The following is a 15,887-nucleotide window of genomic DNA, read 5'->3' on the forward strand; positions in this document are numbered from 1 at the left end:
ATATATATATATATATATATATATATATATATATATAAATAACATGTAAAATGTTTGTTCCTCATCTAAGATCTCCGTAAGTTTTTCACCGATTGCTTTGAAATTTGAAACAACGTTGCAACGTTCGTAACCGGCAGTGTTCTTATGGGGTCTGATTTTGGAAATACGTGTGTTTCAAAAATGATGGCCATAATTTAATTTTAAACAATATTTTTTACATGATATTTTTTTGTAATTTTGACACAACGTTGTATTGAATTTAGTTAGAAGTACGTGAATAAATGAATATTAGATTTATTACTGGTCGTTTCATAAATGCAGGCCTTTAATTTGAGAATATTTCTTTTAGCGTGTATATGACAATTTATTATCAATGGCAGGATTTGAAATTTTAACACAATGTTACATTCGAAAACGGGAGTGTTCTTATGGGGTTTGATTTTGGATATACCGGTGTTTCAAAAATGATGGCCATAATTTAAGTGTAAAAAATAGTTTTTCATTAATATTATTGAAATTTTGACACATTGAGACGGGGAGAGATCGGGAGAAACGGGGAGAGACCGGGAGAGACCGGGAGAGACGGGGACAGACCGGGAGAGACCGGGAGAAACGAGAAGAGACCGGGAGAGACGGAGAGAAACGAGGAAAGTCCGGGAGAGACTGGGAGAGACCGGGAGAGACGGGGAGAGACCGGGAGAGACCGGAAGAAACGGGGAGTGACGGGGAGAGACGAGTAGAGACGGGGAGAGACCGGGAAGACGGGGAGAGACGGGTAGATACCGGGAGAGGCGAAGAATGTTTCTATTGTGTTTAAATTAAAGTAATAAGAAAAATAAGATGGCTGTTATTTTATTGAAAAAAGGAACTTATTTAAAACAGTCTTTTGAATGGATTTCTAAATCTTTGGCAGCTTTTAGAAAAAAAAGTTAGAAGTACGTGAATAAATGAATATTAGATTTATTAAAGATGGATAAATGCTTATTCAAAAATAAAATAAAAAGAGCAACAGTAAAGCAAGGCTCTTGAAAGTTAAACAACGAAAGCAAAGAAAATTTGAAAAAAACGTAGCATAAGAATAGAGAGCCACAGCAACGCATGGCAGGGCATAGCTAATGTATATATATATATATATATATATATATATATATATATATATATTTATAAGATTATATTTATATATATATATATATATAAAATACTACATCTTTAATGAACAAGGATTACAAATTTTAGATTAGAATTATATCTATCAGAACAAAATGGATTAAAGATTAGATTTTGCGAGTTTTCTCCAGCCGAGATTATTTATAACCTGATCTTCAAATATAAGGATTTCAAAACATATTGTTATTTTATTGTCTGTATAATATTTTAAAATTGTCCAAAAATTTTTTTTAATATAAAATTATACAGAAATATTTTGATAAATTTTATAATTTATAAAAATTCTTAAAAAAAATTATATAAAAAATTGTGAGAAAATTTTTCATTAATTATACAATTTTTTAAAGAATTTTTCAAAATTTTTCAGAATGTTTATGTAACTTAAAAGAATTTTTGTACAATTTTACACTTTTATAATTTATAAAAATTTTTGATTTTTTATATAAAATATTTCATACATACACATAATTCATACATATGAAAAATTTGAAAAGATTTTTTCATTATTTCTGAAAAGTTCAATTTGTATAAAAATTCTGAGATAAAATTTTACCAGGGGAGACACATTAAATCTTCTAATCAGAGAGAAAAAAGCAAATACCTTCCTCTAAGTATATATAAAATGTAGAATATTTAGGAAAAATAGTGACAATGAGAGACAATTTCATACATAGCGTGAATAAATCTACATATAATATTTTTAATCATTTTTCATTATATTCGCGCATCTTCATAACTGACAGGTGACTAATAATACTTCTACATTGTTTCTGTTGTTTATCTCTCTCTTCCTCCTCTCTCTTTTTTCCCGATTAATAAATGATTCGTCAGAGTTCCCTGGAATCTGCATGGAGAACATCGCGAGAAGGAAAGCTCGGTTGTGCGTGTCGTATTTCTCATTTCGAATGTTCGCTGTTATATCTTGACGCTTTGAGAAATCCACGATATTCGATTCAATTCGAATCTCTCAGTTGTCGGTTCGTACGATGCGATTGATCATGATCGCATTTCTTGTTCTCTTCTGCAACCTTGCCGCAGCCGTGACATTTAATGTTTCGCAAGAGCACTTGTTAAGCATGCTCGTAAAAACGATGCAAGAGAGCAAAGAACGACCGAACGGCGCTAATCCTGATGTCAACCTTAACACAGTAAGTGGACATATTTTTTCTACATTCTAATTATATTTTATAAATACGATTTTATATTGGAATAATGTCAATTACGATCTCAGGATACTTAGATTTTAATTTAAAATTAAATTGTAATAAAATTGTACTTGTAAAATAATTCAATTATGATTACATTATAATTAAATAAATAACATTGATTTAAACTTTATTACATTAAAAAATACTTTAATAATTTTTATATTAAATAAATAAATTAACGCTTTTCATATTTTTTAATGTAAAAAATAATTTAAAAAATAATTAAAAAAAAATATATATATATATTTATCTTATCATAATTAAATTTTTTTAAAACTTGCAATTTACACTACTAAATAGAGCAATAAATGAAGTGTTCTTACTTCTTCTAGCTGCAGATGATAAGAAAAGCGGGTTATCCTGCGCAGGCCCATATTGCACTGACAAAAGATGGTTATCTTCTAACACTTCATCGTATCTTGGGTGACAAGAAGCCACCTGTGTTATTGCAGCATGGTTTATTATGTAGCTCCGCTGACTGGGTCATTTCTGGCAAGAAAAAAGGACTTGGTATCTAAATCTAATTGAAAAATTACTGAATAAGCTTTTATATTGAACAAATATCAAGATAAATTTTTAAATTGTAACATAACAAGAAAGTTTTTTAATTCTAACGCATCTCAGTTTTTAAACTTTTATTTTTATGATATTATATAATGAGATGAAGGATTTAACTCTTCATATTTTTTCTTTACAAATAAGTGCTATTGAGGCCATATTTTTCTTCTGGAAAATTTATATGCAATTTTATTTTATTTAAAATCGCAAACATATTAAGGTACTTATTTATTAAATAATATGTATATTTATAATACAATATTGTAAAGCTGTAACAATATTTACACATAAAAGTAACTACTGTAATGATTTATTTTTCATGCAAGCTTTTATATTGGCTGATCAGGGATATGATGTTTGGTTGGGTAATTTTCGTGGGAATACTTATTCGAGGGCGCATGTTTCTCTATCTCCATCGGATTCAAGATTTTGGAATTTCAGGTACTTGCACGGTGAAAAGAAAATAATAATGTGTTAAAAATGACATGGTTAAATATGACTTAACTAATAAAAATTAAAATAAAAGTTTAATTAATTTTACGTCACTATAGTATTTTGTTATATTATTTAAATAATTGGAATTTTTATCAGTTTCCATGAAATGGGCATCTACGATCTACCAGCGATGATTTCATATATCACGAATATGACTTCACAGTCATTGCATACGTACATTGGTTATTCGATGGGCGGAACTGCTTCTTATGTTATGGCAGCGGAACATCCGGATATTATTCGATTGGTACGAGCGATAATCAGCCTTGCGCCTGGAGTTTTTATGAAACACATGAAAAGTCCATTACGGTATTTTGCTCCTTTCGCAAAAGAATATCAGGTAATATACTATTTGAAATAAGTTAATTGACGGTTTAACGGTTTAAAACTTCTAAACAACTGCATCTGTATCATTTTGTCTTATAACTTGTCTTGTTTTATAATTAATTTTATACTATATACAAAATGTTGAAACAATTTTTGAGCTGAATGAATAAAAGGAATCAAAAAGATAACGACACTACTTTTTAGGTAATTAAAGTTTTAAAAATTTATGATTTAAACGTACACTGCAATGTTAAACATCAGAAAACTGTGATAAACGAACTGTCGTTATTATGCGAACAAAATGAAATAAAATTTATTTATAGAAGATGAAATTCGAAATGTAATTCAGAATATTGTTGCGAACGCGCTGGACGCTCGATACATTTCGACTCTCAGCTGCGCAATGTTCTTATTGTTAGTAATCGCGTTATTTACGCGGACGCGTTTGTCAGATTGACTCGGAGCTGTCAATCCGTTCGGTCGTGTTCTATTTCTCTGTACTAGTTGGAATATTTGTATTCTCAAGTTTCATTAAAGAGTTTCGCGAGAAAGAGTGTCTTTCTTTATTCCGAACGGGAATGTGCGAATGAGAGAGAGAGAGAGTGCGGTCCCGCCGGGCGAACGCAATAATATATATGAAAAAAAGATCAATTTCTTATGCAAATATATAAACAATTTAAGATAACAAGATAGATTTAATATGAAATTTGGTCTTTGCGAGAAATTAACTGGAAAAATTAGAAAACTTATCTTTTCACTTCGTTTCACTTAATTATATATTTTTATGCATATAAATATTATTTTGTTTAACTTTTAATTTTTATGAGAAATTCTTTAACAAATTAAAATTAAGATAAAAGATTTTATCTTAATTACATAGAACCAGTTCGTTAAAAAAATGTATATATTTATTTTGAAATTGTGCTTTAAATGTATATATTTATTTACAAATACTAGTTAAAAATCCAAATAATCAAATTACAAGTAAATTATATCGCGATTAAGAAGAATCTGGGAATTATAGATAATGGCGCATTTTTTCGGTGAGAATGAATTTTTGCCCCAAAACGGTGTGTTGCATTTTCTGTCAAAATATGGCTGTAATATAGATGATTTTGGGGAGAAGATCTGCACTAACGCAATATTCCTGATCTGTGGATTTGATAAAGAGCAGTTTGACTACGTAAGTATTCCACGAACGTCATAATCGATGTGCAACTCTAATCAATATTTTAAATGTTTACATGATCATTTTGGATGTCTATAACATTGTTTCTTATACAACAAAATATATCACAGAGATATCTTGAAGATATCTATATGTCAGAATATCTGTTGCATAGCATTGTCAAGATATTAAAAAAATATTTCTGAGATTATCTTTAAGGTACTAAAAAGTCATGATAATTTTATCTCAAATGTGATATTTGATTTTTATGTTTAATCTTATCTTTAATTCTTATATTTAAGATGATCTGAAGTTTATCGTTAGATATGTTAAATAAATTATCTTATTGGTTGCAAAATATTCAAAATAAACATGAAGCAAACAAATAAAATAACTGTAATATCGATCATATTATATGCAAATATTCCAGAGATATCCTTTAACAGACAATACGTGATATGAAGTAATAATGTCCTACAGAATTTTACGAATATCTGACAATAAGATTATCTTAAAATTGATTTAAAATTGTAAACACAAAGATATCTGATTATATCTCAGATATATTTTGCTGTGTGAATTTTCTAGAATCTACTACCTGCGATTTTGAGTCATCATCCAGCTGGCGTATCGACCAAGACGATAGTACACTTCAGTCAGGAAATCATTTCGGGGAAGTTCCGCCAATACGATTACGGATGCGAGAAAAATATGCTGATCTATAATGCAACGGAACCACCTGACTATAATCTAACGAACATTACTGTGCCGATCGCGTTGTTCTATAGTGACAACGACTGGTTGGCCGACAGCCGGGTAAGTTGAAGAGAAACATATTTAATTGTGGAAATATGATATCTACACTGAGAAAAATGGTTTTATTATAATAATAAAACGGTTCTGGTTGAGCGTATTCTTATTAAACGAAACAGAATTTCTGGTTATCATAACAAGATTTTACAGCTTATAACTACACCGTTTGGTTAACTGTACTATAAGGATTTGATTAAGTGTTTTCTTGTTGGATCTACAAAACTTCTTGTTGAATCTACAAAATAATACAAAACTTCTTGTTATATTTACAAAAATAGCGATAATGCTGGCGCCTTCGTTCTTGCAGTGCAAGTCGGTGCATGCCAATCTCGCGCAAACCAACGCGGTATCGATGCGATACTAATATCACGCGGTACCCATAAGGTAGCTACATGCTTTATATTTGTTTCGTGTATCTTACAATCGTGTATTTACATTATTCTATTCAACGGCATGGCGGACGAAAAAACGTCTTCTCTTCTGCGCGAATGGAATTTCGACAGCTATATAGAGATTTTTAGAGGTTAGTAAAATATATATAAAATATATGCAGTGTACTTTAAACCAAGATATATTGTTATTATTTTAAAAACTCTATCCGAACTCGTTTTTTAACCAAAAAATTGTGTTAACCTAATAAAACAATATAATAAGATTAACAAGAAATTTTTGTAGAGTTTTGTAACCCTAACAAAACGATGTAGTAAGATTAACAAGAAATATTGGTAGATTTTTGTAAACCTAACAAAACGATGTAGTAAGATTAACAAGAAATTCTGATAGATTTAAACAGTATGGAATTAACCAGAATCCTCTGGTAATTTCAACTACAAAATTTGTATCGTCCATTTTCGAACAAACGGACAGGTTGAATCAACCAGAATTTCTCATAAAACAACAAAACTTTTTTTCCAGTGTATCTATCTATCTATCTGTCTATCTGTCTATTTATCCATCTATCTATCTATCTATCTATCTATCTATCTATCTATCTATCTGTCTATCTATCTATCTATCTATCTATCTATCTATCTATCTATCTATCTATCTATCTATCTATCTATCTATCTATCTATCTATCTATATATAAAGAATTGAGTTGCAGTAATTTTGTAGTAAATTAAACTTTGTATACAAAATCGGATAAGATAATGCATTTATTCAAGGACGTGAAGAAACTTTATAGTCTACTACCCAACATATTGGATCTGTACAGAGTACCGTTACCTACATTCAATCACGTGGACTTTTTATGGGGCAAGGATGCATTTGAACTTGTGTACAGGAGGTTGCTTAAGATCATGAAAAAGATTTGAGAATCAATTCAATAATATTAAATATCATGCTAATAATATCATGATAATAAAGATGAAAGATGAATATGGAATACTAAATCTTTTCGGTGCGTCTACACGTGCACTATCATCATAAATTAAAAGTAATTTAGTTCATAGTATACGAAATAGTTTTGTGTAGCTAAATCAGAATAATGCATGTATCTAAGTGATCTTTCTGTTAAATCAAATTGATAATTTTAAAAAGATGAATATAATTTATTATAAAATGATTTGCTCTTTTGCTAGTATAAGGTAGTGAATGATAATTCTTTTTAATTTTAAATAAAATTAAAAGTTCATTAGAAAAGAATCATAAATTTGGTATGAGTATTGTATTACAGAATTTGAAAACAATTCATGGTGATATTTCATGCGTAGTGACATTTAATCAAATATTTTTTTCGCGAAATTATGAATAATACCGCTAAATACAATATTAACGATAAGTAACATAATTATCTTGAAATGTACAGGTAATGGTACAGATGTAAATATGTATTGTGAAGAAAACACCTTTGTTTTTCGCCACATTCATATTTAACATCTCCGGGATCGGAAGCCTAATATTAGACTTATAATTAGATTTGCCGAAAACACTATATATTTGTTTGCTAAAATTACTTCTTTTATTTGAAATTATAATATGTACATTTATTTCGAAATAAATTGATGTTACTTTGTATAATAACATTTTACTGCCTCACAAAGTGCAAAATAATTATGTTTTTATACATATTTTTCAACACATTTTTATTGCAAATGACATTAAACAATTATTTTAACAATAAACAAAAAATTTAAATATAGCAAAAAAACTACTTATTTTTTCCGGACTAGAACCCTAGTATTAGGTTCTGGAGCCTTGTCATCTGTTTCGTAGTTTAACTCACTGACAAATATAAAAATGTTCTCCCTACTGAATAAAATCTCGTCACGAAATCACAACGAAATTACGTAATAAATCATGTAATTAATGACGATCAGACACGTAACGAAATGTTTCAAATTGTTACCTGATTTTTAAAAATTGTGATTTGAAAAATTACATGATTTTAAGATTATAAGATTTTAAAGAAAATTATGTAATTTTGAAGAAATATTTGAAAAATTATGTCATTTTGAAAAGTCATATAATGTTTTGAGAATTATGATTTTGTAAAAAAAATAGTAAGTTAAATTTTTTACTATTTCTTGTAAACAAAATCATAATTCCCAAAACATTATGTGACTTTTCGAAATTATGTATATTCTGTGTGTGTATTTTACATTTGTGCTGCACAAAACTTTAGACATCTCGATAACGAAAAATCATATCAAAACGAAATAAAATGAATTAATTTTATTTCGTTTTGATATGATTTTTCGTTATCGAGATGTTTAAAGTTTTGTGCAGCACAAATGTAAAATACACACACAGAATATACATAATTAAGTAATAAGATATAATTTTTATACTACTATTTTTTAAATATACAATCTTACAAATAGTTTCCAAAGATATTAAAATATATGTAAGAATTATTTAATAATTTTTGTTCTTGTAAAAATAATGAATATATATATATACACATAATTTTTACTAATCATTAGAACGCTTTCCTCTCCCCCTCTCTCTTTCATACATCAATTTAATGTTTCCTTTTTTTATATTTTAAATTATTCTCTAGATATTTTGCAATATTCATCATAATCATTTATTCATATGTATTAAAATATGTAATGTTCTTATTAATCAAAATTTTAAAGTTAAATATGCAATATAACGCTATTCTTTCCAATTTTCTTAAAACTTTGTAAATTTGTGTATTTTCATACATAGAATCTTTTTTGAAAAGAATAATCAGCACTAAAGTCCCCCTTTTTAATTTAATTTTAAAGTTTCTTGATGTCGGTAAGTAGAAATAATTTATAATTACGAAAATACTGCGCATGCTCTTTAATGTTATCTCTTATAAATTAAATTAAATGGTCTGTTTTATTTTTTTGCGCATACTTTTTATATAACAATTTATGACTCAATATATAACTCAATATAAAATAAGTTACTTAGTCAAATAACAATTCTTTTTGTTAAAGACGTTATTGTTAACATTAAATTGTGTGGCCCAAATTTATAAATATATTTATTTTTATATTGCAATCGTAATTTATTCTATGCTATAATTAAAATTATCTAAAAAAATTATTTTTAATTAAAGTAAAAAATATTTACTACTATAAATTAATAAAGTATAAATTTTTAATTAATGTATTCTTTACTACAATTAAAATTATTTTTAAAAATTATTTTTACTTTTAATTGAAACAATATTTTTGCTTATTTCCTGCTATAATTAAAAATAAAATTATTTAAGAGAATATTTATTAATATGCATTAATATTAATATAAATTTTTAATCACAAACTTTGTTATATTTTTTTTACAGTAATAAATTTATCATGTTCCAATATCAAAAAACTTTAACATCAAATAAAAAAGAGGGACTTGCGCGACAATTTGTCTCTTCAGAAAAGATTCTACGTATTAAAATACACAAATTTACAAAGTTAGATGACAAAGTTAGAAAATTAGAGAAAAAACCGTTCTATTACATATTAATATAAAATAGTAAAAAAATACGGTTTTTTTTTCAACAAAATTATAATTATAAATTATAAATAGCCCGTTGGCTATCTCAAAATGCTTTATCTACATGATAGTGCAAGCGTCCTAGCTTCATATTTTACATATACTTATTGCACAACTTTTTTATCTCTTATTTACCTACAGTACTTGCAGTATTGTGCACTTTTGTTTGTCTTGTCTCGAAATTTTAGCGATTTAATAATTTGCTGATACAGTAATAATAATGTATTCTATAATATGGTAATTCTGTAGGTATTTTTTGTAACCATTTATCGCCGCATGACTAATAACGTGACTAATAATATGACGTCTCTTGACTTTTTAGCTTACCATAAAAAGTCATTGACGAAACAACAAATCATCACACTAGAATTTGTTATCAAACATAAAAAGGAGATTACAAAAGAGAGTTTAACTAATAATGCTACTTTTGCGTTTTCCTCTTATCGGTGTACTTCAATAGCTTGGAAAACCTGTGCCGGTTACTTTTTGTACTGACTGAAATCTCTCATTTACAATGCGGTTAATTGTGTTGGTGTATCTTTTATTCCTTTGCAATTTCCTCGACTCTGTAGGGGCTGGGATACTCAACTTCCCGGAGGAATGTTTGAAGAATGTATTCACAAGGATGTTGCGAATAAGCAGAGAACAGTCAAACTTCAGCAAGTACGCTTCTTCCAAAGTGTATCTTAGAAAGGTAAGTGTATGCATCTAAAAACCAAAAATCGTAACTTTTTTCATTTTAATCAACTCTAAAGTACTGTTTTTTTTTTTTATAAAAAACGATTTTATGTCGATTATCATATTGGTTTTCGAAATTAAAATCTAAACTCAGGAGATACATCCTAATTTAAATTATGATTTTAATTCTGGTATAAAAATTATATTATATATGTTTCTTTTTGTATTTTTTAAATCACTTAAATTATTTGTTAATTTAAGTTAACTCAAGAGCTTGAATATTTTCTCTTCTTGACATTGCACATAATATTTAATATTATAAATAAGTTTTAACAGTAACTGCTTTACTATTAAAAAAAATATATTTATGTAATTGTAAAATTAATTAAACGAATTCAATTAAAAGTTATTTCCGTAGAGCTTTATGTTTTTATGAAATATTTCTATATTTAGCTTTTATACAATTACTCGTTTAATTAGACTTAATTAAACAAACAATATTGATTTGATGATAAATTTTTATAATTACTTTCTAACATTAGATTAATATTTAATGTATTGATTTATTTCTAAGTATTAATAAACTTTATTTAATGTAAACATACTAAAAACTCTGTTATTTAATATAAAAAAAGATTGCATGCATTTTATATTATACGTTTGACTTAATTTTCAATTTCGGTTAAGGTTATTTTAGTATAAATTGATAATATTGAAAATCTATAATATACGTAACGTGAATTATAAATTATTAATACTGTTAATATATTAATTATATTGTACCTTTATCAGAATTTTTCTTACAATCAGGAATAATAAGAGATTAACAAATAAACTTATGTATTACACAATAAGCACTAAAATCGGCTTTTTTTTATTTATTCGTTTATCTGTACTTGAAATAAATAATAGATTATTTAATTCATTTTTATTTGTTTCAGGAATCAATAATACAAAAAGAGGGTTATCCGGAGGAGATTCACGTAATACCAACCGAGGATGGTTATCTCTTAACACTTTATCGTATCACAGGTAAAAACGGATCGTTACCTGTGCTACTGCTACATGGTCTTTTGAGTAGTTACACCGATTGGGTCATTTCCGGCAAGAATAAAGCACTTGGTATTTTTCAAAATATTGCCCTCCTTGAGAAATTATTAATAATCACGTTTTGCTACTTAAAAAATATTTTTAAAAATATCTACTTCTAAAGTGTATTTTTTTAAACGTAGTTTTCAGCACATTTTATTTTCATAAACTGTGTACACATAATTTTATAATATTAATATAGTATATTATATTATTAGTTAATATAATATATTAATATAATATATTAATTATACATAACTAATATATTACATATACTTAAGTGATACATAATCTTTTAAAACCTTTTTCGTGCATTATTAAAAAATTAATGACATATATACTACATAATCACTAGACTTTTTTTTTACTTAATTCATTCTAACAATTATTAGGCTAAGCCATTCTTATAAACCTTTTTCTTAATAATATTAAAATTTTACATAAATATTAAGACTTAAATAAGTACATGACCTACTAAACAATATTTTTCTTCACGGTAGCTTTTATATTAGCCGATCAAGGATATGATGTTTGGATGGGTAATTTTCGTGGGAATACTTACTCAAGAGCACATATTTCTTTATCTCCGTCGAGTTCAAAATTCTGGAATTTCAGGTACATTTATGCTGATAAAATAAAAATAATAATAAGTTAAAAATAACATAGATATAAAAACTATTTAATTAATAATAATAAAAATGCAAGTTGATTAGTTAATTATACTATATTGTATGATAATATATTTTTTGTTATACTTTGTAATGGCATATTGATCAAAATTTTCGTCAGTTTTCATGAAATGGGCATCTATGATTTACCAGCGATGATTTCGTTTATCACGAATATAACATTGCAACCATTGCACGCATACATCGGTCATTCGATGGGCACAACTGTCTCTTACGTGATGGCAGCGGAACGGCCGGAAATTGCTCAAAAGGTGCGATTAATAATTAGTCTCGCACCTCAGGCCTTTCTGAAACATATGAAAAGTCCAATACGCTACTTGGCGCCTTTCGCGGAAGATGCTCAGGTAATTTAGAAACATATATTGTTTAAAAAATTAAATTGTTATATAGTAATTTAACAACATTCAATATCCAAGAAGCTATTTTTATCACAATTTTGTCTTACCTCTTATGATTTTAAATTACACATGTGGACTATCTCTCACTTTTTAAATATTAATTTTTTTAGTAATTGATTTTTGAAAATTTTAATGTTTATTTTTTTCTTTAACAAATGTTAACATTTATAATAAATGTACTGTAAACAATATTTTAACAAATGTCAGAATGTTTTCGTCTTCGTCTGTTTAACTATACACTGGGAAACTTTCCCATCTGACAATAGATTTTGTTAAACCACATGTGCTAATTAATACCAATGCTCACATTTTAATGAACGGATATAAAATTTTTTAACGTGTTGACCTGAATTACTATTCCTGCTTGACTACGATTTTTTATCGCTATCGAACGAATAAAAAACAACGTTTTTCTCTCGAGTATTAATATCATACATGGCCCAGACAAGGATTTTTTCGCCATCTAACGAAGAAAATTCTCCGTTTTTCAATGATTTCGTTTCATTCTGATGTTGAACGTAGATGTATATTGCATTTGTTTGTTATTCTATTTATTCTATTATTATATTTATTTATTTATACTTCGCGACATCTACAACAGGAAAAAGTTTTTTATTGATAGATTACGTTGTTATCTAATGTCTACATAATCTTTTACATTGTAATGTTTTTGTTTTCTATTGTTTCATATCCAAAAATCGTTATATTGACTGATGAGGCCTTAGTATTAGTCGAAACGTTTCATAACTTTAGATGTTAGTTTTTATTCGAATTTCATGTTTTTTTTAGTTTTTTGTTTCATTCCTGTTATGTAATAAATTTATTAACATTTATATGCGATAATTAACTAGCTCGTTTATTAATCCGTTTTTGACAGAAAATGTCAGAACGCCAAACGGATAATCGGGAGTAGCAAAATCACAAGTATGCTTCACTTTTTGTTTCTCTAAAAAGAAATACTTTAACAACATTTTATAATTTAAGATTTTTAAATTTCGAAAAACTGTGAAATATTATATTCTAATATAATAAGTATAAATTAAATTCCAATTTAATTAATAAAAAAAATTCTTTGATATATATGTTAAAATCGAGATCGAAGCAATTTGAAGTTTCTATGCGTAAATCACATTTCAAGAAATACTTCATATTGTTAAACATATTCTCAAATACTCAAACACGTCAAATATTTGAAAGATCGAATTACATCACGGAATAAAAGATTCTTGATTGTAGGAGCTTTTGCATATTCTTGGCCAAGATGAGTTTTTCCCGGAAAGTTGTGTGACGCGCTTTCTAACCAAGCTTACTTGCAACAACGTAAATCTTCAGGAACACTTTTGCACCAATGTGATATTTCTGCTCTTCGGTTTTGACAGTGAACAATTCAATACTGTGAGTGTTTCGCAAACCTGTCACGATAAAAATGCATTTCGAATCGGCATTTCAATCGTTGTCATTCCACCTGTGCAATCACTTAGAGATTTTATAAATTTTATTACCTATTTTATAGTCTTTATTACCTACGATTGCGAATAACAATCCAGCCGGTAGCTCGACCAAAACGATAATACACTTTGCCCAGGGATACAAATCCAGTAAGTTTCGTCAATACGATTACGGACGTGTAAAAAATCTATACATTTACAATGCAATAGAACCGCCGGACTACAATCTCGCAAACATCACTGTGCCGATTGCATTGTTCTATGCCGAAAATGATTGGCTGTCTAGTATCCCGGTAAGCGAGTAAGATTTAAATAAAAAAGAGACATATCAATTATTTGCCATAACAACAGCTATAAACAAAGTTTTCTAACTTGAACGTTTTAAATTATTAAAATTTTTAATCTCATTTTTAAATGCGACTTTGGTGTAATTTATTGTAACAACTTAATTATTGAACAATATTGTAAGAAACGTGTAGTACTAAAAATTAATTCTGATAAACTGTACATGAATAAAATCTTAGATAAAATGTAAGGTCAAGCAAGAACTCATAAAACTACTTCTTTAAGGATGTGAAGAAGCTCAGCAGCCTGTTACCCAATGTAGTGGAAGAATATAAAGTGCCATTTTCCAGATTCAATCACTTGGACTATTTATGGGCCAAAGATGCACCTCAGCTCGTTTACACAAAGCTACTCGAAGTTATAATGCCGATGCATTAGTAGTCAATTAAATAAAGCTCATTAGACTATGAATTGGAGATTGAGGATTGCAAATTAAAATCCTGCATAAAACGTCGGATTGAGAAGAATTAAAAAATTGACATTTTGCAAAAAGCAAAATTCAAAAGATATTAGATCAGATTCAATTAAATATCTTCTGAATTCTGTTTTTTGAGGATTCAATTCATTTCAAATATTAACTCTTTCATTCAAAAGAATTCACTTGACTCTGAACATTCTTCGCATTCAATCGTAATAAGAGGCATTCAAATGAATGCAAACCCTCGCATTAAACAAGATTCAGTTCTTCTGCTAATTGTTGTAGGATTCAGAGGCATACAAGATTGCATGGTTCTATTCTTAATATCGCATTGAAAAGTATTATTGACCATGATCCAATCCGAGATTTTTGCAAAATTAGAATTCACGATAAAATCTCGTGAATGCGAAACACTATTTTTGAATAAGATATTTTATGCAGGGAGACTAAATACAAACAATCAGGTATATCGATATATAATTTTAATTCGTTTTTATTGTGATTAATCTGCAAATTCAAATATTTATTTATTTTTTCAATGCGGAGTATAATACAAACTTAATGTTGATAATCAGAATAAAATTTTTATAATAATAAAAAATAATCTTTGTCTTCTCTGTCTATATTTAATCTGCACGAGATATATCTATATGAATTAATCTGCTTTCCTCACTGATCAAAAATTGTTTCGATCGAATTTCTGTTCACATCTACAAAACTTAAAGTTGAGCTTAAAATTGTATTATTTTGGTTTCCTTGTCCATTTCCGGCAAATTATCATTTATTGATGTAAAATATATTTTAAAATAATAGCTGTTAATTAAAATTTTAATTAAAATAATTAAAAAATTAGGTTAAGAATAATGAGCGTTTAGAGAATTGAGATTGGCAATTAGTAAACTTAATTATCCAATAATATTTATCAAAATTGATGAAACCGATCCTAAGAATTAACATTTTATTATCAATTAATGAACATTAATCCTCAATGAACATTGCACAAGTATAACTCACAATAAATACGAATAAGTAAGATGTACAAAATAAGCGTGCCGTACAAATTTAAATTTATTAATCTATCGAGTTTATGTTGGAACATTATTCTAAATATGGAATTTCT

At 27.5% G+C, this 15,887-nt stretch overlaps 2 protein-coding genes and 1 long non-coding RNA gene across 5 annotated transcripts; 2 read left to right on the forward strand and 1 right to left on the reverse strand.

The window, feature by feature from the left end:
• Positions 1–1,864: 1,864 nt before the first annotated feature.
• On the reverse strand, positions 1,865–6,086 carry LOC118644671. The gene is made up of 5 exons (XR_004962415.1): positions 6,007–6,086; positions 5,522–5,642; positions 3,607–3,700; positions 2,699–2,864; positions 1,865–2,306 (listed from the first exon to the last, which is right to left on the reverse strand). It is a non-coding gene; the product is annotated as an uncharacterized LOC118644671 (long non-coding RNA).
• Positions 2,122–7,277, forward strand: LOC105833176 (lipase 3). Its single transcript, XM_036283712.1, has 7 exons — positions 2,122–2,315; positions 2,708–2,885; positions 3,260–3,374; positions 3,525–3,768; positions 4,780–4,938; positions 5,512–5,739; positions 6,903–7,277. Exons 1-7 carry the CDS (start codon positions 2,154–2,156, stop codon positions 7,050–7,052), a joined length of 1,236 nt encoding a protein of 411 aa, XP_036139605.1. The 5' UTR covers positions 2,122–2,153; the 3' UTR covers positions 7,053–7,277.
• LOC105840237 (lipase 3) lies at positions 6,134–15,579 on the forward strand. 3 transcript variants are annotated; one of them, XM_036283709.1, is made up of 8 exons: positions 6,134–6,259; positions 10,275–10,396; positions 11,322–11,502; positions 11,970–12,084; positions 12,259–12,502; positions 13,793–13,951; positions 14,070–14,297; positions 14,575–15,504. In XM_036283709.1, exons 1-8 carry the CDS (start codon positions 6,190–6,192, stop codon positions 14,725–14,727), a joined length of 1,272 nt encoding a protein of 423 aa, XP_036139602.1. In that variant the 5' UTR covers positions 6,134–6,189; the 3' UTR covers positions 14,728–15,504. The 3 variants fall into 3 exon arrangements, with proteins under 3 accessions (XP_036139602.1, XP_012542574.1, XP_036139603.1); XM_012687120.3 differs by lacking the exon at positions 6,134–6,259 and adding an exon at positions 9,520–9,947 and having other exon boundaries at positions 10,025–10,396; positions 14,575–15,579; XM_036283710.1 differs by lacking the exon at positions 6,134–6,259 and having other exon boundaries at positions 9,520–10,396; positions 14,575–15,579.
• Positions 15,580–15,887: the final 308 nt, after the last annotated feature.

Source organism: Monomorium pharaonis, chromosome 3, assembly GCF_013373865.1.
Source record: "Monomorium pharaonis isolate MP-MQ-018 chromosome 3, ASM1337386v2, whole genome shotgun sequence".
NCBI lineage: Eukaryota > Metazoa > Arthropoda > Insecta > Hymenoptera > Formicidae > Monomorium > Monomorium pharaonis.

Excerpts from the sequence above, each read along its gene's own strand:
- LOC105833176 (XM_036283712.1), top strand. The coding sequence starts at position 2,154 with ATGCGATTGATCATGATCGCATTTCTTGTTCTCTTCTGCAACCTTGCC. Across the intron at positions 2,316-2,707 it reads CTGATGTCAACCTTAACACA|CTGCAGATGATAAGAAAAGC; the intron begins GTAAGTGGACAT and ends TACTTCTTCTAG. Across the intron at positions 2,886-3,259 it reads TGGCAAGAAAAAAGGACTTG|CTTTTATATTGGCTGATCAG; the intron begins GTATCTAAATCT and ends TTTTCATGCAAG.
- LOC105840237 (XM_036283709.1), top strand. The coding sequence starts at position 6,190 with ATGGCGGACGAAAAAACGTCTTCTCTTCTGCGCGAATGGAATTTCGAC. Across the intron at positions 6,260-10,274 it reads CTATATAGAGATTTTTAGAG|GGGCTGGGATACTCAACTTC; the intron begins GTTAGTAAAATA and ends TCGACTCTGTAG. Across the intron at positions 11,503-11,969 it reads CGGCAAGAATAAAGCACTTG|CTTTTATATTAGCCGATCAA; the intron begins GTATTTTTCAAA and ends TCTTCACGGTAG.